Below are 25,468 nucleotides of genomic sequence, written 5' to 3' on the forward strand. Positions count from 1 at the left end.
CCTGACAGGCAGCAACTGACAGCCAATATACATCTTTTTCTCATTTGATGAAATTTCATTACTTTTTCCTGAAAGAATCATCAAAGAAGTAATCACAAGGTATACTGCAGATGCTGTGGTCAAATCAACACGTACAAAAGCTGGATGAACCCCAGCAGGTCGGGCAGCATCCGTTGAAAGGAGCAGTCAACGTTTTGGGCCGAGACCTGTCGTCAGGACTGAAGGAGGAAGGGGGCAGGGACCCTATAAAGAAGGTGGGGGGAGGGTGAAAAACCAATCAGAGGAAAGAACAAGGGGTTGGGGTGGGGAAGCAGGGAGGGGATAGGCAGGAGAGGTGAAGAAGGAATGTAAGGTGAAAGCACTATGGGTAGTAGAAGAAGGCAGAGTCATGAGAGAGGTGATAGGCAGCTAGAAGAGGAGGCAGAGTGAAAGTGGGATGGTGGAAGGAAGAGGTTGGGGATTACTGGAAGTTGGAGAATTTGATGTTCATACCAAGGGGCTGGAGACTACCCAGACGGTAGACGAGGTGTTGCTCCTCCAACCTGAGTTTGGCCTCATCATGGCAGTAGAGGAGGCCATGTATGGACATATCCGAATGCGAATCAAAGAAGCAATGATTTGACCCTAGCTTGGAATAATGACAGCTGGTGTTATGTCGGCTGGATTTGATACTTGTCTTCACTTTCCACATTACTGTATTTGAAGATTATGGTTAAAGTGAGACATCGGAGTCTGCAGATGCTGGAATCTGGAGCAACAAACAGTTCAATGGCTTGAGTAACATCCGTGGGAAGAAAGGAATATTGACGTTTCAGACTGAAGTCCTCTGTCAGGGAAAAAGTTGACAATTCCATTCCCCACCCCCACCCCAATCACAGGTACTGCTCGACCTGCTGAGTTCCTCCAAAAGACTGATGGTTAAAGTGAGGTTATTCTGTAAGTATCCATGATTGACTAACATCTGCATCTAGCCAGTGGCATTACCAAGACTGAGATGTGATTGCGCCACACATTCACAGTTCCTTCTCTCCAGTTGTTCAAAAATCGAGAGAGCCTGGGTTCAGCGTGGGCAGTGCAGTAGTGCAGCGGTTAGCGTAACACTATTACAGCACCGGTAACCCGTTATGGACATGCCTGTCATGGCATGCAAATGCTGGTTTGGTGGACTGGGTGGATGAGATCTACAGTGAGATCCAATGATCAGGAAGTTGATACAGGTGTCCTCCCCTTACAAAGGCAGAGCGTACCTATGAAACCTTTGTTAAGCCAAGATGGCGTAAAGTGAAGAAGCATTAATTTATATGGGAAAAATTTTCGTAAAAGCAAAAATCCTCATTGTAATGTGAAGACAGGTTATTAATATAGGTCTTTTGTAAAAGCGAAGTGGCGTAAAGCAAACATTTGTAAAGCGGGGGATACCTGTTTCTGGAGACCAAAGGCGTCACAGTCATGCACTGCAACCAAGGAAGACCCCAGTTTGTGACGCTTGTTCGTACCACTGGACCCGGACTTCTGAGGTGGAGAGAGCAGAACGGTCCCAGTTCAACCATTTTACCACTCTCCTGTACAGGTTTCCTGTACTCGTCACAAACGATTGACAAATCACCAACCCAGGTTCAGTTCCACCGCTGTCTTTCTATGGGTCTACTTCAGATCCTTCCAAAGACATATGTGTTAGTTAGTAGGTTAATTGTTCACATGGTGTAATTAGTTAACACGGGCTTGTTGAGCTGGAAAAGCCTGTTACTGTCTTACCAAGTGAAATCAGAACCCAAAACAGTACAAACACACAACATCGTCATGAATTGGAAATGAGCAAATTTGTTTAATGTTGGCCACCTACCAGATCTGCTTCAGAAATAATATTTTGAATTAATTTCTTTTTAAATGAAATTGGTCTTTTCATATTCCGTAGTAAGCAAATAGCTGGTACTGTGAAATTCAGAGAGTACTAGTAATAGAATTACAGAGAAGTCCTGCATGGTTGTTGGACTCCACTCAAAGCTCTGGACGTAAATACAGATTATATTTTTATGACATGTTGATCCTTATTATCTGTTCTAGATTAGCATTCAGTTATTCATTGTTTCAACATTATGGTTTGTGTTCTCTGAAACTGAATCACAGGAAAGCGTTGCACTTGATAAAATCTGTACTTCGAATCTTTCATGATGAACAGGGAGGTGTGCACCAGTTCTAAAATTCTGGAGAGATTCTTTGCAATGATTATTTAGCTTATTGCTGAAGTGATTGAAGTGGCTTAGTAAAGGTTTTGTTTACTTTTTAGGGGAGAAAGTAGAAATTGAGTTGGAAGTTTATGTGAATAAAACAACTGCTCTCTCTTTAAATATGGGAGAGGACCGCATCGAGGATATTTTAATCTTGCATCTACGACGAGGAAAAGATTATTTTCTGGCCATTTCGGGAAATTATCTACCAAGTTGTTTCGGATCTTCATTGAATGCACTTTGCTGCATGAAGGAGCCAATTCGCGATGTCTTACCTGAAAGAATACAAGAACTGGTGAGTAGATGAACTTAAAATCTAAAATTTCTACAACCCTAAAACAATTGATTGGGCTTGCTTTAAAGAAAAATTACCTGTAAAGTGTTTTCCCGCTCTTTTATTTTACATTCATCAGAACTTTTTGTCACTGACCCAGTAGATGGATTTCAGGCCTCACTCCGGAATATGATCACATATTCATAGAGGGCGCTTCTGTGCAGTAATGGGGGGATTTATGGCATCAGAGGTCCCACCTTTCAAGTGAACATAGAACATGAAAGAGTACAGCACAGGAACAGGGCACATGCTCCTCAATATTGTGCCAAACCAGCTAAAAAGCAAATCAAAAACAACCAAACACTAAATCATGTCCACCTCTGTCCATCTTCCTCACACTCACGTCCCTATCTAAATGTCTCTTAAAAGCCGTCAATGTACTTGTCTCTACCACCATAAGGCAATGCATTCCAGGCATTCACAACTCTCTGAGTAAAAAAAAAATTACCCCTCACATCTCCCTTGAACCTACCCTCTCTCACCTTCAATGCATGCCCTCTGGTTTTAAACATTTCTACCCTGGGGAATAGATACCCCCTGTCTACTCTATCTATGTCTCTCATGATCTTATAAACCTCTATCAGGTCTCCCCTCAGCCTCTGCCGCTCCAGAGAAAACAACCCAAGTTTCTCCAGCCTCTCATGATAGCACATGTCCTCTAAACCAGGCAGCATCCTGGTAAATCTCTTCTGCCCCCCCCCCCTTCCAAAGCCTCACCATCCTTCCTACAGAACTGTATGCAGTACTCCAGGTGTGACCTAACCAGAGTTTTGTGTGTGAAATATTGAAAAATGAGCGGGGGAAGCCAGCTGGTGTTTGGCAAAGGCTGATGCCTTCAGTACGGATAACCTGCTGGTTTATCACACTGCTATTTGCAAGTGTTCCCATTTCAAAGATAACTCTTGCCTGCATTAGCCTTGACATTTAAAGTTGTAAAGTGCTTTGTAGAATTTTGGAGAGAACCGATGTAGAATTACAATCGGATTTGTTGACAGTTCCTTTCCCCCACAGATGCTGCTCAACCTGCTAAGTTCCTCCAGCAGTCTGTTTGTTGTTGCAGATTTCAGAGTCGGCAGTCTAATGTGTCCCCAGCAAAAAAAAAATCATGATTGAAAAACAAACTACTGGAGGAAGTCAACAGATCAGGTGGCATCTGTAGAGGCAAAGGGATGGTAAATGTTTCAGGCCGAGTCCTTTATCAGTTCTGAGAGTGGAGAAGGGAGATGGCTAGAATAAGGAGTTAGGGTGGGTGGGGGTGAGGCAGGACTGGTAGACAATGGGCAAAGCTAAGTAAGGAGTGATGAAACAGTGTATCTGGATATATTGTCCCATCTTATAACCTGGAATGACGTACAGTATAATGGGACCACGAAGGCACCACTAGACCTTACTGGGAAATTGGCACAAGTGGTATGTGTTAAAGGGTTGCTGCTGATGGCATAAGACGCTGGTTTGCTTGTGGGTCCACCAGAGCAAAATTCACCTGAGGCTCGAGTTAGAACCTACAGAATGCCGATTAAACGAACAACACAATTTTTCTGGCTTTTGTGTAAGGCAAGGAAGGTAGTTTCACTGTAAAATATTCTCTATGGAGAAGTGATTGAAGACACTTCAGTTCTAAATATGAAAGGCTGATGTTATACACTCAATGGCCACTTTATTAGGTACACCTGTACACCTGCCAATTGTGTGGCAGCAACTTAATGCATAAAAGCATGGAGACATGGCAAAGAGGTTCAGTTATCGTTGAGAACTAACATCAGAATGGGGAAGAAGTCATCATCCCACAACCAAAAGAGGCTGGAAATCCAAGCAATACCTACAAAATGCTGGAGGACCTCAGCAGGTCAGACAGCGTCTATGGAAAAAAGTAAACCATCAAGACACTTACTGTTTTCCATAGATGCTGCCTGAGCTGCTGAGCTCCGCCAGCATTTTGTGTGTGTTGCAAGAAGAAGTCATCTGCTGGGTTATGCAGATGAGACCTAAAAAGATAGATGGTGTCAATTTGCATATACACACTGGATTTCAGAAAAATGAGAAGTGATCGAATTAAGGACTACACTGTTTTTGAATGGAAATATCAGTGCCAATGCGCAATGCTGACAGCATTTCTGTGAAGGAGCCTGTCTTCTGAAAATGTGCCAGAGATCAGATTTGGTCAGGCCATGGAACTGTTCTAAAGGCATTGGTTATCTATTTTCAAGGAAAAATATTAAAGGATATAGAATTTGAGTTCAGAGTGTATGACTCCACTTGAAGAACACAGGCATAATCAGGAGTTAGAGCAGCCATTTTCCTGTTGCAGGTAATTCCATGTCCAAAGGGAAACACAGATCAGAGAAGTTGCTTGAGTTTTATGGGAATGGTACTTCAAAGTCCACAAGAACAGCTGTTACATCATGGCTAATGACAAAATCCAGATCATTGTTACATTTCTTACTGCAGTTCAACTTCATATTGTATTTATGTATTCTTCTTTTATCCTTCCGGTTATAGTTGCTTTCTCCTTAATTTCCTCGCTCTGATAATTTCCCTGTGTTCTCCCACCTCCAGATCAAGATTATGTAGAATTTGTAACTTGGCTGCATTCATGATGAGCAGCAAACAGTGTGCTGGGTCATTTCTCCAGGGATGGGGAGGGTGGCAGGCGGCAGTGTTTTGTGTCTTCGTTCCTCTTCTGTCCTCCAGTTTGAACGGAGGTGTGCACACTTGATACATGCACTCAGTGGCCAGTTTATCGTGGTCTTCGTCTGCTGTGGCCCGTCCACTTCAAGGTTCAACATGTTGTCCTTCAGAGATGCTCTTCTTCAACCTGTGTTGTAACGTGTGGTTGCTTGACCTACTGTGAACCAGTCTGGCGATTCACCTCTGACCTCTTTCATCAGCAACGTATTTTTGTCCACAGAACTGCTGCACTCTGGATGTTTTTAGTTTTTCTCACAATTCTCTGTAAATCCTAGAGATAGTTGTGCACGAAAATCCCAGGAGATCAGCGGTGTCTGAGATACTCAAACCACCCTCTCTGGCACCAACAATCATTCAACAATCACATTTCTTCCCCATTCTGATGTTTGATCTAAACAACAACTGAACCTCTTGACCATGCCTGCATGCTTTTCAGTATCAGAATCAGGACCAGTATCTCTGGCACATCTCATGAAACTTACTATTTTGTGGCAACAGTATTTTACAATGCATAATAATAAATATAATAAATTACAATAAGAAATGAATATTAAAAATCAAATTATTATAAATAGTGCAAAAAAGGAACAAAATATTCAGATAATATACATGGGTTCATTCAGAAATCTGATGGTAAAGGGGAAGAATTTGTTCCTAAAACATTGAGTGTGTATCTTTGGGCTCTTGTACCTTCTCCCTGATGGTAGCAATGAGAAGAGGGCATGTCATGGGTGATGAGGGTCCTTAATGATGGATGCTGCCTTTTTGAGACATTGCTTCTTCAACAAGTCCTTGATGTTGGGGAGTCTAGTGCCCGTGCTGGATCTGGTTGACTTCACAACTATCTGCAGCAATTTGTGACTGCAATCGCCCCCTCCATCCCAAATGGTAATGCAGCCCATTAGAATGCACTCCGTGGTACGTTGTAGAAGTTTGTGAGCATCTTTGGTGTCTCTTCAAACTCCTAATAAAATATAGCTGCTGTTATGCTTTCTTTGTAATTGCATCAAATGTTACGCCCTGGATAGGTCATCAAAGATGTTGACACCGAAGAGCATGAAACTGCTCACCCTTTCCACTGCTGATCCCTCAATGAGGACTGGTGAGCGGTCCCTCAACTTCCCCTTCTTGAAGCCCACAATCAGTTTCTTGGTCCGACTGATGCTGAGTGCAAAGTTGTTGATGCGACACCACACTAACAACTGATCTGTTTCACTCCTGTACGCCTCCTTGACACCATCTGCAATTTGTGTCAGCGGCAAATTTATAGATGGCAATTGAGCTGTACATTCCTGGGTGTAGAGAGAGTAGAGTACTGGGCTAAGCACGTATCCTTGAAGTGTATTAGTGTTGATCATCAGCAAGGAAGAGATGTTATTTTGATCTGTAGTGACTGGGTCTCCTGATGAGGATGTCAGAAATTTAATTGCAGATGTGAAACAGTGGCCCAGGTGTTGGAGCTTGTTGATTAATACTGAGGGTATGATTGTAATGAACGCTGAGCTGTAATCAACAAACTGTAGCTGAATGTATTGTCCAAAGAACTGATAGTGGATTTCAGAAGAGGGAAATCAGAGGCCCATGAGCCAGTAATCATCAGAGGTGAAGAGGGTCAGTAACTTTAAATTCCAGCGTGTCACTAACTCAGAGGACCTGTCCTGGACCCATCATATAAATATAATTGCAAAAAAGGCACAACAGCGCCTCTACTTCCTCAGGAGTCTGCGGAGATTCGACATGGCATAAAGAACCTTGGCAAACTTCTTTTAAATGTGGGGTGGAAAGTGTGCTGACTGACTGCATTGTATCCCTGGTAGGGGAACGCCAACGTCTTTGAGCAGAAAATCTTACGAAAGTTAGTGGGTAAAGCCCTCCCAACTACTGAGCACATCTGAAGGAAATTTTACCGTAGAAAAGTAGTATCCATCATCAAAGTTACTCACCACCCAGGCCACGAACTTTGCTTGCTTTTGCCATGAGGTAGAAGGTACAAGAGCTTCAGGACTCGCACCACCAGCTTCAAGTTCAGTTGCTACCCCTCAACCATCAATCTTCTGAACAAAAGGGGATAACTACACGTGTTCCACTTCTGGTGTTACCAAAACCAATGGTCTCACTTTAAGGACTCTTGATCTTGTGATTTCATGCTCTCGTTTTTTATTGCTGTTTATTTATATTTGCACTTGCACAGTTTGTTGTCCATTGATCCTGTTTACAGTGACTATTCTATAGATTTGCTAAGTATGCCCGCAGGAAAAGAACCTCAGGGTAGTTTGTATTCTGATAATAAACATTGCTTTGAACTTTGATCCGAGGATGAATGGAGAAGCCAGTAAGATTGCATCTGCTGTAGACCTATAGTGGTGATAGGCAATTGCAGTGGGTCCAGGTCCTTGCAGTTTTATAAATTGAGTTGCTGCCACATGATTGGCTGATTAGATATTTACATTAAAAAGTAGGTGTACAGGTGTAGCTAATAAAGTGGCCATTGAGTGTATATAGATGAGACATATAGGATGTACACATGTCAAATTTTGATATGTTAATGATTAACTCACAACAAAATATAGTAACTCCTGGGATTTAAAAAAAAACTGCTGGGCCGTAAAGTTAACCATTGTGCTATAAAAGAAGTCAGTATATTTACTCATACATCAAGAAATGCGAGTTGAAGAAGATGTAAATAGATGAAATTTTTTTTTGCACTTTGTGTTTATATATTTAGTTTTTACCCACATAGGTTCTGTAAGACTGAATTTTATTCCTTATCTCAGGTTTTTTGAGTAGTGATCTTTGAATTCTATAAGAGTAAATTTACACAATCAGAACAGCTGTAATGTAGGGGGTCACCTTTACTTGTACAAAAACTCCAGGCTGCTGGTTCACAGCGGGAAGTCAATTAAGAAATTCACTTGGAAACTGGCAAGACAGTCTCTTCAACTAATACTTGTACAATGATACTTTATCAAAGAATGTAACATTATTTCTACCTAATTAAAACAACAACCCTTTTACTTCTGCCAACAATGCCATCAGAATTCCCATGCCTGTAGACTGCACACTGTGAGGAAATTGCCTTTGAAAGAAAAAGTCTCCTTTTTGATCATCTCCACTTGTTGGATTTTACGGCGGGAAAGAGGAAAATATTCCAATACAGACAATATGCTAGGGTTGCAAGTCCACTGAATATGGGTAGACTGTTGTTATTTTTTTTTAAGTATAAAAGATGCACTTTATTTATAATGCAATTTGTTTACCCATAGGAAAGAAGTGCAATGGAGAACAAATATATCAACTGCTTTCCAAATGAAGTGGAACTTGATATGCCAAAAGAAATTTGGACAATGGTCGACCACCTGCATCGCAATGCTTCACTCCAGGTTTTATTGTGAAAACAAGTTCACTGTAGTAACAATTAATTCCAAAATGAGTCTTGATTTATGTCCTTCATTTTTCATATAGTCTTCCCACGTATATGTGCTGTGCCTTTGACTCATTAATGCTGTTATTATTTGTAGGGAGATTTGTTCCAGCAACCAGGACTGAAGTCAGAATTTGAGGAGATAAGAGACTGTTTAGATACTGGAATACCAGAGTTTCTCCGTATCCTTTTCTAATTTGTAATTACGTTTTCTTAGTGATTTGTAGATATCATTGTATTTTGAGTACTGAACAAGAGTGAATAATTGATGCATGAAGAAAGCAGGATGTAAAAGACGTTCAGCAGAAAAGAGCAATTATGGAAGTTATTCTCTTTCATTAAACATATTAACAAGATCCTAACTGCACTCTTTGGGACTCCAAGGAAGAAAATAATTGTGAGATGTTAAAACAGTAGGGGCTTTATTAGTCTGCGATTTTATATAGCAGTACGCATACCATAGGTGGTTTCTCATGTCAGTTGGATTGTCTGATCCTGGATTCCCTTTTGTTCATTGAAAAGATTGCAGTTCTTTTGTTTCCAAGTCCTCGGTACCTGCCTTCATCAGAACCAGAATCAGGTTTAATATGTCATGAAAATTTGTTGTTATGTGGCAGCAGTCCACTGCAATACGTAATAATAAAACAAATATTATTGTAAACTGCAGTAAGAAATCTATGTATTAAAAAGTTAAATAAGAGAGGGAAAAAAGAAGTGAGGTAGTGTTCATGGATTTAATGTCCATTCAGAAATCAGATGACAGAGGAGAAGAAGCTGTCATTGAGTGTGTGCCTTCAGGCTTCTGTACCTCCATCCTGATGGTAGCAATGAGAAAAGGGCTTGTCCTGGGTGATAAAGGGTGGGGCTTCTTGATGGATGCTGCTCTTTTGAGGCGTCGCTCCTTGAGGATGTCCAGGATGCTGTGGAGGCTAGTGCCCGTGAGCTGACTGTGTTTGCAATTCTCTGCGGCTTTTTTCGATCCCTCAAACCAGAAGGCAACACAGCCACTGGCTGCCAGTATGGAGCTGGTGATCTATGGTACATCTGTAGAAATTTGTAAGTGTCTTTGGTGACGTACCAAATCTCCTCAAACTCCTTATGCGATACTGTGGTGTCTTCTTTGTAACTGCATTGATATATTGGGCCCAGGGTAGATCCTCAGAGATATCAATGTCTAGGAATTTGAAATTGCTTATTTGCACAAGGTCAAGAATGTTTTTGTATTAGTGTATGCATGTGCATAAAGTTTTTTTCTACCGATGTATTAACATTGCCTACATTTCAGAAGTAAATAATAGCTTGTAAAGGACACTTGTTTGAGGATGCAATAGAGGCAAACTCTAGTTAGAATTACACCCCCCCCCCCCAGTATCCATTTAGTATCTTGTCAAAGTAAATTTGTTATCAAAGTATTTGGCATCAAATACTACTTACTGTACCTTGAGATTCATATTTCTTGCAGGCACTTACAGGAAATTAAAGGACTACAATAGAATTTATGAAAAACTATGCATAACCAAAGACTAACAAATAATCAACAAGCAAAGGAAGACAAATTGCATAAATAATAAAAAAATACTGAGAACGTGTCCTTGAAAGTGAGTCTGTACATTGTGGAATCAGTTCAGTGTGAGGAAAGTAAAGTTAACGCACTGGTGCAGGAGCCTAATGATTGTGGATCGTGTACTTGACAAATATTGTCTGCAAAGTGCATTTCACCTCAGGCTAACCCCTTTGATTTTGATTAGCTTTTTCTGGGGAAAAAACACCAGGACAATTAAGCATAAAAGCTGTTATTTATTCACTTGTAGGATATAGAAATCACTGATAGCGCTGGCCTCTTTTTTACATAGTTATCACTTCAACCTCAGGTTCGTGCTGGCTCCCATCCCCAATCTCTTCATTTCCCTGTGGGACTGTAGCTTACTTTGTTTCCATTCCCTTTTCATTCTTTTCACCACTTATGTCCATTAAGCAGCAAATGCAAAATAATCAACTGGTGTGTCTACAGGATGTGGTGGGATATCAGAACGCTCAGCCGAATCTCTACAAAAGAACACACCCAGGCCAACATTGAATTCCGGTCTCTGCAGCTTTGTAACAGTGGCACTAAAATCTTTGCCACACCAGGACAAACTTGGCGTGGGTTTATGCCAGAACATAACTGCAGTTTAGCACTGAGCGCAGGCGACCAGCTCACCACCATTGCTTCCATTCCCAGGGGAGCCGCCCACATTGGCCACTGTGGAATGAAGTTCTTTATTATTCGCGCATGGTAACTGGAGCATCCAGAGGAAACTGTGTTGGAGAGTGACCATGCAAATTCCCTATGGGTATCATTGGACCTTAGGATTGAACCCAGGTTGGTAGGTCTATGACAGCAGCTCCACCAGCTGTGCCAGTCTGCAGTCCTCTCCTTTGCTTTGCTCTGTTTGTTAGTGAGTACATGACAGACCCAGAATCATCCCAGGGTGAACTCTTATTGCATTCATTCTGTCCTCTGTAAGATTTTTAAAGGGACACATTTACTTCCCAAATGTAAGCTATGTGAAACTCCCCATCTTTTTCCTTAACGCGCATTTGCAGCTGGCAGTAACCATTCCATATGCGAAGCATTGTTGCTCTTTCTAGATGCTCTTCCTGAGCCCATCATCAATTACAACCTGTATGACAAGTGTTTGGAAAGTTCCAGCAGCCGCATTCAGTCTGAGCAGGTAAAGAGCGTAACTGGTAGCCGAAATTGGGCTATATGCATTCCCATTTTCTGTGTATAAGCTTAATTGTATGCAGATCTAAGCAGAGGATTTTGGGAAATACTCCGCAAATTTGGAACTTCTGGTGCTTAAGAAAGGTCTTTGACCTGTAGTGTTAATTCTGTTTCTCTGTCCATAAGTGCTGCCTAACCCTGTTGCTAATTCTAATCTTCCCAACATCTACAATTATCCACTTATTATTTGCATGTGTCTCCTTGCTTCTGTCCTTGATGGACACTGTTGGGGATGAACAAGAATTTTCCTTAAGTATTTATATTGGAAGTACTGAAGCCATAAATACAGAGCTTCACAGTTGGAAAGGGATCTGGAGAGAAGAAGTGTGAATCTGAATAAATAATACAACCAAAGACTGGGGGAAAAGTTTGATTATGGTATCAAAAAGCAGGATTTCAGTTAAAAGGTAGATGGCCAAGGGATTATTCTATTCATCTGAAGCCCATTTTTATCAGTACACCTATCTTCTTGTAGCATTGTGAGGAAGTTGCTGAGAAGCGTCTGGCTAAATGAATGGGCAAGGACATGGCAGGTGCAATACAAGAGTGAGAGATCATTCACTTTGGGTATAAACAAGTAGAAAAGCAGAGTAAGTTTTAAGTGGTGAGAAACTGAAGAGTGTTGGTATTAAGAAAGATCTAGGCATTGTTACACACCATCATTGAAAGTTAACTTGCAAGTTCATTACATAATTAAGTCAAACTTATCCTGTCTTGAACTGAAAGAGAGTTTTGAGTACAACAGTGGAATTGCCCTATTCAAAATACTTATTATCTGGGGCCTGGTGAGACTGAATCTTGAATATTGCGTAATGACATCATCACCCTTCCTTATGGATGATGTACATTTGATCGAGAGAGTGGTGTGAAGGTGTGTCTAATTGATTCTGGAGTGATATGTTTGTCGTGTGAGTAGAGATTAGGTAGGCAGGGCCAGTGCTGAAAAGCCTAGCAGATCAGGCAGTATCTGGAGAGGAATAAACAATTGGCATTTTGAGTCAAGACCACCCAGACCAGGACCTTCATCAGGACTGGTCTTGGCCCGAAACGTCAACTGTTTATTCCTCTCTGGAGATGTCCTCCTATTTCTTAGCACCAGTGGGATGTGTTTAGACCGCGGTTGGTTTAGAGCCTAAACTAAGTTCATAAGACAGGAGCAGGATTAGGCCATTCAGCCCACTGAGTCTGTTCCATCGTTGCTGATCTATTGACCCACTCAACCCAGTTTTCATGCCTCTTCCCTAAAACCTTTGGTAAATCAAGAACCCTATGCTTTAAGTGTATCCAATGAATTGTCCTCCATAACTGTCCGTGGCAATGACTTTCACAAATGCACCACCTACTAGCTGAAGAAATTCCTCCTCGTCTAAATGGGTGTCTGTGCCCTCTGGTCCTAGACTCCCCCCAATATGGAAAACATCTTCTCCACATCCACTCTATCGAGGCCTTTCTATATTCGATGGGTTGCAATGAGATCCACCGGGGAATTCTTCTGAACTCCAGTGAGTACAGGCCCAGAGCCATTAAACACTCCTCATACATTAGCCGCAAGCTGGTGGCATACTGGCATCAACGCTGGACTTTGGAATGAAGGCTCCCAGTTCGAATCCAGCCGGCTCCTTTGCATGCTTTCCATCCGTGCTGGGTGAGCATCGAACTAGCAACTCAGCCTCGTAAAAAAATAAACCCAGCTAAAAAACTGCTGTCATGACGGTATCCTGATGATTCCACTCGGAATTAAGCGCTTTCTTCTTCTTCATACATTAGCCCTTTCATTCCCGGATTCATTCTTGTGAACCTCTTCTGGACCCTCTCCGATGTCAGATAAGGGCCCCAATATTCCAAGTGTAGTCTGATCAATCCCTTATAAAGCCTTAGCGTTATATTCTTGCTCTTGTATTCCTGTTCGCTCGAAATGAATGCAAACATTGCATTTGCCTTCCTTACTACTGGCTGATCCTGCAAAATAACCTGCAGGGAATCCTGCACAAGGACTCCCAAGTCTCTTTGCAACACTAATTTTTGAAATTTCACCCTCTTTAGAAAATAGCCTACACCTTTATTCCCTCTTCCAAAGAACGCTACTTTAGATATATAAATCCCAATAGACATGGGAGAATCAGTGATAAAGAAGTGTTACAGTGCCTGTAAAAAGTACTCTCTCCCCCTTGGAAGTTTTCAAGTTTTATTGTTTTACAACATTGAATCATATTGGATTTAATTTGGTATATTTGACACTGATCAACAGAAAAAGACTCTAGCACATCAAAGTGAAAACAGATTTCCACAAAGTGTTCTAAATTAAGTACAAATACAAACTTCAGTTGAAGCACCTTGACTGTACACAGGTCTCCAAAATCAGATCTCCGGTTAACGAAAACCAGTTGGCAGATGATTTGGTGTGTGATATTAAAGGGGAGTGAATACTTATGCAATAAATTACTTTGTGTTTTATATTTGTAATTAATTTAGATCACTTTATAGAGATTTATTTTCACTTTGAGACTTAACAGTCTTTTTCTGTTGATCAGTGTCAAAAAAGCCAAATTCAATGTCATAATGAATGGTGAAGTAGGTAAGGAATGTTGGTGAAGGTAATCAGTTGTGGACTGATAGAACGGCAGACAGAAAGGTGAAGCTGAATAACCACCATTAACAGTACTCTCTTCCAATGCTATGATACCATTTTGCTCCATCTAGTCCTAATCCCATCTCAGTCTCTTGTTTGCCCCAGTGCATTCTTCATTGGATCTAGTCCTTTCACTTATCTTTGCTCATGCAGCCTTCAACTGCTTTGCTCCCCTAATTCATCCAGTTCTCCAGTTCCTCTCTTATTTAAATTGCCTGCCAAAAATCCACCGCTTTGAACAAATTTTAATTCAACTGCCATTCAAAACATTTGATACCCACATCATTTCTCTACTGGGAAGTTCTTTAGGGTGCTTTTCTATGTTAGATATGTTGTATAAATGTGGTTTTATTGATGAATTCTTTAATTAGTATACTGGAGAAGAAGTATATTTTTGTTAATCCATCCTAGTATATCGTACATTTGTGCTGTTCTTTCTCTTTAATTAGGTTATCTCTATGCTATCTCAATGCCATCGGAAAGTATTCAACTATTTAATAGCTTTCCTTCGAGAACTTCTGAAGAATGCAAAGTCCAACAACCTTGATGTTTCTACACTTGGTAAGCTATACTTGGGCAATTATAGGTAACTGTGTTGGGAAAAAATAAAATCAGTCTAACTTGAGAATTATATATTGAGAGTTAGATGATATGTTGGCCTAGAGCTTCATATTCTTGGTAAGATCACTGTAGCAGAACCGTAAGGTTTGAGAAGCCCCTGTTAATTTGCCTTTAGGTCTCATTTACATGAGGGAGTGTGGAGTGTCAAGGGAGTTATGATTTAAAAGTGGAACTTCTGCAAGTACGAAATGAAACTTGGCCAACTGAGGAAGTGAGCCAGTTAGATGTTGGGGCATTTGACAAGCTGGGAGGGTCAAACAATCAGGTGATTGGGCCAGGAGTGGGGAGAGAAGCTCCATGCTGACAGCATTGAAGATGAGGATTGGATGTGGGTCACCAGAGCTGTGAGTTAATAGTTCTTATAGCTATGTACTGTGGCATTCTTTTTAATCAGCTGTAGCTTTTGCTTGAATTTAAGAACCAGAGCTTCAGTATGTTCAGGGTTACTTTAAATCTTGTTAGTCAGTGAATCAAGTTTATAGTTTTTTTCTGATGCAATGTTGTTTCATAGAGTCATGAAACACTATAGCACAGAAACAGGCCCTTTGGGCTATCTAGTCTGTACTGAACCATTAATCTGCCTCATCCCATTGACCTGCACCTGGACCATACCCCTCCCATTCATGTACCTATCCAAATTTATATAACACATCTACCACATTCACCACCCTCTGAGTGAAGAAGGTTAGATATGACTTGCCATGCACAAAGCCATGTTGACCATCCCTAATCAGTGGCTGTCTATCCAAACATTTATATATTTGGTCCCTTAGAATATCTTCCTATAACTTTCCCACTGTTGATGTCAGGCTCGCCTGCCTGTAATGGTCCTGGCTTATTCTTGGAGCAATTCTTAAACAATGGGACAGCATTAGCTACCCTTAAATGCTCTGGTACCTCACCTGTCGCTAAGGATGATTTAAATATCTCTGCTAGGGCCCCTGCAATTTCTACGCTTGCCCCCAACAGGGTCTGAGTGGACACCTTGTTGTGCCCTGGGGATTTATCCATTCTACCTTGCCTCAAGATAGGAAACACCTCCTCCTCTGTAATCTATATAGGGTCCATGGCCTCACTGCTGCTTTGCCGCACTTTTATGGACTTTGTGTTCGTCTCCTATGCGCCTCTTTTTTTTTCTTAACCAGGGCCTCACTATCTCCCGAAATCCAAGGTTTTATTAATCTGCAATCCTTTCTTTTTATTGTGACAGGAACACATAAACTCTGCACTCTCAAAATTTCACTTTTGAAGTCCTCCAGTATTCCACTAGATGAACTCTCCAGTCTGTCCTGACTGAGCGCTGCAGTGATATTTCCCCTGACTAGTAATCCCATCCCTCCCTCTCCATCACGTCTAAAACGACAGAACCCTGGAACATTGAGCTGCCAGTCCTGCCTCTCCTAGAACCAAGTCTCACTTATGGCTACCGTGTCATAATTCCATATGCTGGTCCATGCCTTTAGTTGCTCCGCCTTTCCTACAATACTCCTTGCGTTGAAGTATACCCAGCACAGTCCCACCATGCTTGTGCTCAGCCTTCTGAGTCCTTTTCTTGTATGTAGGCTTAACGACACAGACACTTCACTATCTGTTCTGGCGTTCTAGTTCCCGTCCCCCTGCAGCTCTAGTTTAATCCCCCCATCCCACCTCCAGTAAAGGTAGCAAACCTTCCTGCTAGGATATTAGTCCCGCTCCTGTTCAGGTGCAAACAGTCCCTTCTATACATGTCCCAGCTTCCCTGGAAGAGAGTCCAATATTCTAAAATTCTAAGCTCCCCCCACCCTTCCCACACCAGCTCCTTAGCCAAATGTTAAACTGTATAATCTTCTTAATTCTGGCCTCATGAACATGTGGCACAGGTAGCAATCCTGAGATTACAACCCTGAGGTTCTATCATTTAATTTAGCACCTAACTTCCTGAACTCACGATGCCAAACCTTGTCACCCAACCTACCCATGTCATTAGTACCAATGTGGACCAGGACCTCTGGCTTCTCCCTGGTAGGTCATTTCTTCCCCAACAGTATCCAAGGTGGTATACTTATGATCATATATTATATCACACATTATCATGAATAGCTATCATATTTATTTTATTGCACAAAGACCAAAATGTACTCAAAATAGTTTCATATAAGAATAAGCAGCCTGATTATAGCAGGTATAAGTTATTCCAGCAATCCGTATTGTTGAGAGATTGCAGAAATAAAACGTTTTTAGCAAGTGGTATAATGCACCTGATTAAAATAATTGTCATATAGATTTACAGTATTAAAGAATTGATTTACAGTATTAAAGAATGCAAATTAAAGCATCAACTTGGTACTAGTAGTCAGAATTACAGCCAACAATTTAAAGTTTATAAATCACTCTCTTCTCTCTACAGCAAGCATCTTCGGATCTCTATTGCTGAGACCACCTCCCAATGCAGTAAATAAGTATGAGTCAATTGCTTCTAAGAAGGCAGCACAGCTGTTCATTACACATTTTCTTATACAGAAGGATGGTTGCTGAAGTAACTCAACCTGACCAACATAGATTATTTTGTAAAGTTCAATAAAATTGTACAATTTGCAGACAAGACTATTTTTTTATTAAATTCAAGACAAATGTAGAGCGATGCAAATATTTTGATATTTGGAAGCATGAGTTCTGATGTTTGTACTGTAACTTTCTATTAGTGTTTGAGCTGGAGAGATTCTCCCTCTATTTTGTCAAAGTTCAATGAAACTGTGTTAATGTCTCATTTTTGTTATGCATCAAGTGCAGAGCACTAATGGTTTTGTATGTTAATAGTTATTTACTGTTTACAAGTAAATCCCCACAGATTACTCCATGCTCACTTTCTCTGGGCAAACTGTTTTAACGATTTTCCATTACAGTTGGTGACAGAGTTGCCCTTAAAACTGTATTTTCCACACTAGCTCTGAGCTTGTTGATCTCTTATGATAGAGACAGGTGACCTCCTGCATCAGAAATTTTCTACTATTTTATGAAATGGGAAGACTATACAGGACAACTCCTTGATGGCGATTTCTGGGTATCACCCCATTAGAAAAAGGTGAAAGCAATAACTGATTGAAGGTTGTCAAAATTTTGCTTGCAATTAATCTAACCCAAACACTAGAAAGAATTGGAAGGAAGTGGTAATCATGTCATTACGACTGAAAAGTTACAACTGCAGATTAAGCTGTGGGAATGTGGAGATTGAACTACAGTCATGCGAAGTTTGCTTAGCCATTAATATAGTTGTTGTCTTTTGAAGCTGATACAATGATGAGACTATACCTAGTAAAACAGCAGAGCTTTTTTATTTCAATACAAACCAAGAGTGATTCGTGCAAAGAAATTTTCCGTAATCAAAGTTTAGGACCAACACATAAAAATGCAAGAATTTTGAATAGATGAATGTGATTACCAGCTCTCATTTGAAATTTTTTTCCCCTTTCAGCTATTTTGAAACAGATTTGGGAATCACATGAAGCATTTACTTATCATAGTTCGGTCTGATAATATATTTCCCAAGAAATGTAAATATAGTGTTTTTACCAACGTAAGATTTCGGCATGAGTTTTTAAATCATTGATCTATAGACCCTTCATTCTAGATAGACAAACAATGAGCATATTAAATTATTGTAAATTATTTAAACTGAGCAACATTGCTGTTTTCGGGTAAAATATTTAACCCAACATTAAATCTTATTGGGAGAATGTAGTAGGTATTTTAGTTTGGCAAACAATTGTAACTGGAATGAGTTGCAGTGAATTTTCAGAATCAGGTTTAACATCGTTGGCATATTTCAAAAAATTTGTTTTCTAGCAGCAGTACATTGCAATACATAATAAATACATTGCAAACTATAAATTGCAATAAGTGTATATATGAAAAAAACTTAAATGTAGTGCAGAAAGAGGGGGAAAAATATTGTCTCCTTGAGTTGGTTGTAAATTCAGAAATCTGCTGGTGGAGGGGAAGAAAGTGTTCCTGAAATGCTGTGTGTATATTCAGGCTTCTGTAACATTTTAATTTTTCCATTGAAATCATACTTGGATCACCTGCATTTCAATCTCAGGTCTACCATAATGCAGCTTGTGCCATATTGTACCTATTTTGTACCATATTGTAAATTATTTCTGGCATTGCAGTTACACAAATTGCTTCAGTTCATTTAATCCATGTAACAGAGGCATACTTTGTGGTTGCTCTTTTCATTTTGCTGATGCATTCCATTTGTGTTACACAATATTAAATAACTCAAATTGTTCTAAAGCTTCACTTAAATGATTATCTGGTAATGAGTGGTCTTTAGTGTTAGATAAAACTTAAGCTGATTTATTATCCCTCTAAACACCATTTTTCCGCCTTCTCCCCGTAACCTTTGACACCTTTACCAATAAAGAACCTATCAACCTCCACTTTAAATATACCCAATGACTAGGCCTCCACAGTTGTTTGTGGCAATGAATTCCACAGGTTGGCCACCCTCTGGCTAAAGAAATACCTCCTTATCTCTGTTCTAAATGGATATCCTTCCATTCTGAGGCTATGCCCTCTGATCATAGATGCCCCCACTGTTGGAAACATCCTCTCCATGTCCAATCTAGACCTTTCAATGAGATCCTCCATTTTTTCTGAACTCCACCAGGTTCTTCTATTGTCATTCAGCTGTACGTGCATACTGCCGATCGAGGCAACATTCCTTCAGTCCAAGGTGCACACCACAGAATTCACACACGTAGCATGTAAAGTAATATTATCACAAATAAATCAACAAAAAATAAGGTGCTTATGTGATACGAGTGCAAGAGTAAGCAGTATAATGCTACTGGTGCTTCATCTATGATGAGACCTGGGGGGTAGCAAAGCCATCGAATGCTCCTCATTTGTTAACCCTTTCATTCTCATGAAACGCCTCTGGACCTTTTCCATTGCCAGCACACCCTTTCTTAGATAAGGGGCTCAAGACTGCTCGCAATACTCCAGGTGCAGTCTGACCAATGCCTAGTAAAGCCTCAGCAGTACATGTTGCTTTTATATTCTAGTTCTCTCAAAATGAATGCTAACATTGCATTTGCCTTCCTTACCACTGATTTGACCTGCAAGTTAATATGTAAGGAATCCCAAGTCCCTTTGCAAGTCTGATTCCTGAATTTGCTCCCTATTTAGAAAATTCCTTCTACCAAAGTGCATGACTATATACTGCAATACTGTGTTTTTGATTTGCCACATCTTTTCCCATTCTCCTAATATGTTTAAGGCTTCTGCAATATTACCTGTCCCTCCACATATCTGTGTATCTGCAAAGTTGGCCGTAATTCTGTCATCCATTAACATGGAAAAAGTGATCCCAACACCAACCCCTGCGGAACATCACTAGACACTGGCACCCAATCAGAAAAGGCCCCATTTCTTCCCACTCTTTGTTTCCTGCTAGTCAGCCAATCTTCTATCCTGATTGTATATTTCTTGTAATACCATGGGCTCTTATCTCGTTAAGCAGCCTCACATGCAGCACCTTGTCGAAGGCCTTCTGAAAATCCAAGTAAACAAGATCCCCTGACTTTGTCTATTCAGCCAGTTATTTCCTCAAAGAATTTTAACAGATTAGTCAGGCATGATTGCTGCTTAAGGAAATCACGTTGACTTTGGCCCATTTTGTCATGTGCCTCCAAGTACCCCGAAACTTCGTCCTTAATAAATGGACTCCCAGCCACTGAGGGAAGGTGACTGGTCCATAATTTCCTGAGTTTTACCTCTCCCCCTTCTTAAAAAAAAACAGAGACACTTGCAATTTTTCAGTCCTACAGAAACATTCCAAAATTTAGTGATTCTTGAAAGATCACTGCTAATGCCTCCACAATCTCTTCAACTACCTCTTTCAGAAGGCTGGGGTGTGGTCCATCTGATCCAGGTGACCTATCTACCTTCAGACTTTTCAGCTTCCCAAGTATCCTCTCCTTAGTAAAAGCAACTACACCCTCTTTTGCCCCTGTCACTCCTGAATTCCTGAAATACTGCTAGTGCCTTCCACAGTGATGACTGATGCAAAATACCTGTTGAGTGTGTCTGCAATTTCTTTATTCCCTATCGCTACTTCTCCAGTATCATTTTCTAACTGTCCAGTCTCTCACCTTCCCCTCCCCCTCTCCTCCCTCTCCTCTTTCCTTCCCTCCTCCTTCTGTGCTCCCCTCTCTCCTTCACCCCTTCCCCCTCTCCCCATCTGCCTCTCTCTCCATCTCTCCCCTTTGCTGCTCTGCCCATCTTCCCCACCCTCCTCTGTCAACCAACTCTCTCTGTTCACCTCCTCTCTTTCCACCCCCCTCTTTCCACCCCCCTTCTTTCCACCCCCTCTTTCCACACCCCTTCCTTTCTGACCCCCTCTTTCCACCCGCCCCCTCTCTTTCCGCCCCTTCCTCTCTTTCCACCCCCTCTCTTATGCACCCCTGCTCCTCTCTTAACCCCACCCACTCGCCTCAAAGTCTTCCCAGAAATAATTGGACATTGAGTTATTAAAGAAGATAGAAGTGGTCAAATGCTGCATTAAAGAGGCAGGTTTTAATAAAGTACAAAGAGAAAACAAAGTTGAGGTCAGGGATGTAAGGATTATATATCAAAGCCGCTGGGTGAACAAAGATGTGCCACACTGCCTTTTGTGTTGGCAGTAATCCTGGATTCAATCTTAATCCCAGTATTTGGAAACATTTATACCTTAACTTTGAACTATAAAGTCTAAACCTATCATGTCAAAGCAACTGCTGTTATAGCAGAGGTGAAAAGAATACAGGTCCTCCCCATCAGTCCACAAATGAATAAGCATTTGCAATTGGCAGCGTGGATTTGCCAGTTGTGTCGGAATGCATGTGGCTGTTCTTGATCCCAGCTGAAATTTTGCCACATCAACCAAAGAAGCATATATTCTACTGAATATGCTGGTGTCCATTTTGTGAACCCTATCTAGAGGCATAACATTTATATGCCAGCAGAAATGCTCTTTATAAAACCATCAATAGCATTTAAAACCTTGTCTGTAGTGAAATCCTTTAAAAAAAAAACCTTGCCATATCCTGGGGAGTATCTGCATACAGCTTTACTATTGAGTGGGTGTCCTCCAATACCTGAAATCTAAATCTGGGACAAGCTGTTATGAAGTATGGTGCCCTCTGAGCAATTATGATATTGATAAAATTCATAAACCTGAACTATGCAGATTCAGGTCCCTGGCAGCTAATATTTGCACTTTTCAACCCCAAAGAAACTGCTCAGCAGGTGGCATCAACATGAAGGTGATTAACAGCAGAATTGTGATTCTTCATGGGCCTGCATCAGAACTTGTGTGTAGTAGGACACACCCTCAATTCTGTCAGTCTCATTGGTGTTGCAGTGGGGATTTGCTTTTATGAATTAATTACAAAATGAACACAAAATCAAATGAGAAAGCATACAATACAGTACAAAGTAGTGGGAATCTAGAAAACTGGGAGGCTTTAAAAACAAACAGAAGAGAAATAAAAAAGCAATAAGCGGAGAAAATATATACAAGGGGTGATTGATATGTTCATGGCCTAAGGTAGACGGAGTCAATTTTAGAAAACCTAGCACATTTATTTTTCAACATAGTCCCCCTTACATTTACACACTTAGTCCAGCAGTCATGGAGCATACGGATCTTGGACCTCCAGAATGATATGTTCATGGCCCAAGGTAGAAGAAAAGGAGTTATTAACTTCAAACTAAGTGTGTAAATGTAGGAGGGGACCATGTTGAAAAATAAATCTGCTAGGTATTCTAAAATTGACTCCTACCTTTGGCCACAAACTTAACAATCACCCCTCGTATATAAAACCTGCCTTTTAATGCAACATATCGTCACTTCTACCATCCTTTTTTCCCTCAATGTCCAATTATTTCTGGGAAGACTTTGATAAAATGTCCCAAGTATGTTATTCTGCTTAAGACATTGTATAAGCTGTTGTTTAATTCATGTTTAACAAATATTAATGCATGGTTAATCTTTAGCTTTACAACTAATATATAATTCCATTATTTTATAATGGTTTGAACTGAGAATAGTAGTGGCCTGCATGTATTTCTTCACTTGAGGGGGGGATACTGGAACAGACGGACAAACATTTGGCTTCAGAGCATCCTGAGAGCAGAGGGGTGGAAAGAATTCGGAAAGGAGATCAAGATCTTTAGACTCATTGCACCCAAAATTTTGGCTGCTATTGGTTTAGCAGTTAAAATATGGGACACTCAAGTGGCCAGAATCGAAAGAGCACAGATACTTGAGGGGGGATTAGTGCGATTTGAAAGCGAGGGTAGGAATTTTGAAATTGGAGTACCTTCCACTCAATGTGACATGATCTGCCCAAGTTAATAATGCAATATTTCATTGTCAAAGTTGTAACTAATATCCTAGATAAATCAGAAAAACAATGTGTATATAGTGGCTTCATATTAGCTAGAGGCAGCAATGGTACACTATAAAATCTGACAGGACGATCAGGTCATACAGCTTAAAGAAAACCTCTGAAAGGTACATAAAGTGAGATAAAACAGGGAAATAATAAAAACAAAAATGCAATTGGAAATAACATTCATATTACACAGCCAGCTGTGTTTCCACACTCCATCAATGTAACTTGCAAGTTAATTCACATAGCTCCTGACATGATTGGCCCAATTTTGGAGCAAATGGGGTATGTTAGTTTGTACCACAGTTATGTTTCAAGCTGTCTGAGAGCAGACCAGCTTTGCCAATCGAGGACATTGTATTTTTTTTAAAGCGGCCCATCCATTCTAATTAAATCTGCAGTGTGCAGATGCTGTTTCCAGATCTATTGAATATTCCCACATTGCTTTATAGAATTTCCAAAGGTGACAGTGTCAGTGTCATGAGTTCTCATGTCTGATTGTCAGAACTGTGTAGTTCAGCATTTCATTTTCAAAGCCATGAGCAAAACCCACAAAATGCTGGAGGAACTCAGCAGGTGGAACTGAAGAGTTGACCAGGAAATAAGGGGTTCACCTCCCTGTCCTTATGACCTGCCCATCACCTCCCCCTGGTTCCCTGCTACCTTCACTTTATTTCATGATCTACTGTCCTCTCCTATCAGATTCCTTCTTCTTCAGCCCTTTGCACCATCTACCTATCATCTCCTAGCTTGTCACTTCATTCTCTTTCAACCCCCCAACCATTTACCTTCCCCCTCTCAACTGGACTTGCCTATTACCTACAACTTGTGTTTCTTCCCCTCCACTATCTTTTTTATTTTGGCTTCTGCTCTCTTCCTTTCCAACCCTGATGAAGGGTCTCTGTCTGAAATATCAATTGTTCATTTCTCTCCATAGACGCTTCCTGATATGTTGCGTTCCTCCAGCATTTTGTGTGTGTTGTTTAAAGTTTCCGGCATCTGTGGAACCTCTTGTGTCTCCGTTGTGGCAGTGTAACCTCTGTTTTGTGTGGCAGAAATCATACCGTCCACTTTTCAAGTTTCTGTGAGAGGAGATGGTGATTAAAACATGCCACTAAAAGCTGAACAGAAATTATCTTCTTGAAAGAAGCTTCAGCAAAATTGCAAAGAGGAACTGTTGTTATTTGTAGGGGTTTTTATTTAGCCACTGCTGAAAATTCTGCTGGTTCATAGCAAATGGGCTATTACGCAACACTTCTAGCAAGCCAGCTAATAGCTCTGAATTGAATTGACTATTTCTCACATCCTTCGCGTACGAGGAGTAAAAATCTTTGCGTTACGTCTCTGTTTAAATGTGCAATGCGCCTTGAGACTGGGATTCTGTTCTGTATGGAGGACCAACCAAGAGTGTTCCATTCATATGACCGAATTGCAAAACTATTTGTACATTGGTGGGTGTCTTTGTCACTGTTCATATTATCTTGCTTGTCAGTGCACAGGACAAATAAACATTATTTAATATACTTGTGTATTGCTTTCTGTACTGTGACTTTGACTCAAAGCTGAACATTCCGCAAGATCTAAACAATTTCTCTGTTTTCTATTGCCCCTCACATCCCTTCCTTCACATGTTACATTGCACCAGGTTTTCACTTTCACAGCAACATTTCTGCCCCATGATAAATCTTGTTGTCTGTGGACTATTAAGGCTATGATATGCAGCTTATTCGGGGTTTTAGAGATTCTGCCAGCCCAAGTTGGGTTCAGGAAGAAAGATCAAGTAATTAGTTTAGCAGACTGATTGCCACTATGCATGTTACTTCCTTAAGGAACTCTATTAAGGATAGTATCAGACATCGTGCATGTTGATCCGCATATTCCAGCATTGCCCTTACATACATTCCCTCTGAGTGTCCCAGTTTCCTTTCACAGTCCAAAGACGTACCAGTTGGTAGTTCAATTGGTCATTGTAAATTGACCTGTGATTAGGATAGGATTAAATCAGGGGAATGCTGGGCGGTTGGCTCAATGGGCTGGAAGGGTCTATTCCACACTGTATCTCAATAAATAAAAATATCTCGTAGATGGAGAAATCACAGAATGTCCAACTGTTGGTCACTCCCTGCAGCAGATCCAGTCTCTAATTTGCTTTTGTAGCACTGTAAGTGGTTGCTCAAATGAACCCAGGAAATGACCCTTAATATGCAAGTTATATAAAACCCCACAGGATGAGTTCGGGAGCAGCTAATACACTGACAAAGGAAGTCACTTTCAACTAATCTCTGGGAGTGTTAAATGTGTGGATTAAGGTGCAGTAAAGTGAGGGTAAACCCCTCAACATGATTAGTTTGGGCCTCAAGCGA

General features: G+C 40.7%; 1 protein-coding gene across 4 annotated transcripts in view; it reads left to right on the forward strand.

Annotated features, from left to right (window-relative positions):
* inpp5b (inositol polyphosphate-5-phosphatase B) overlaps positions 1 to 24,628 on the forward strand; it is a 194,884-nt gene extending 170,256 nt beyond the window's left edge. For all 4 annotated transcript variants that reach the window (XM_059954331.1, XM_059954328.1, XM_059954329.1 and 1 more), the window contains 6 exons: positions 2,288 to 2,523; positions 8,514 to 8,630; positions 8,769 to 8,853; positions 11,258 to 11,385; positions 14,517 to 14,628; positions 17,075 to 24,628. In XM_059954331.1, coding sequence (XP_059810314.1) covers positions 2,288 to 2,523; positions 8,514 to 8,630; positions 8,769 to 8,853; positions 11,258 to 11,385; positions 14,517 to 14,628; positions 17,075 to 17,202 — 806 coding nt within the window. In that variant the 3' untranslated portion in view covers positions 17,203 to 24,628. The remainder of the gene's footprint in view (positions 1 to 2,287; positions 2,524 to 8,513; positions 8,631 to 8,768; positions 8,854 to 11,257; positions 11,386 to 14,516; positions 14,629 to 17,074) is intronic.
* The last annotated feature ends 840 nt before the right edge of the window (positions 24,629 to 25,468 follow it).

Source organism: Hypanus sabinus, chromosome 30 (assembly GCF_030144855.1).
Source record: "Hypanus sabinus isolate sHypSab1 chromosome 30, sHypSab1.hap1, whole genome shotgun sequence".
NCBI lineage: Eukaryota > Metazoa > Chordata > Chondrichthyes > Myliobatiformes > Dasyatidae > Hypanus > Hypanus sabinus.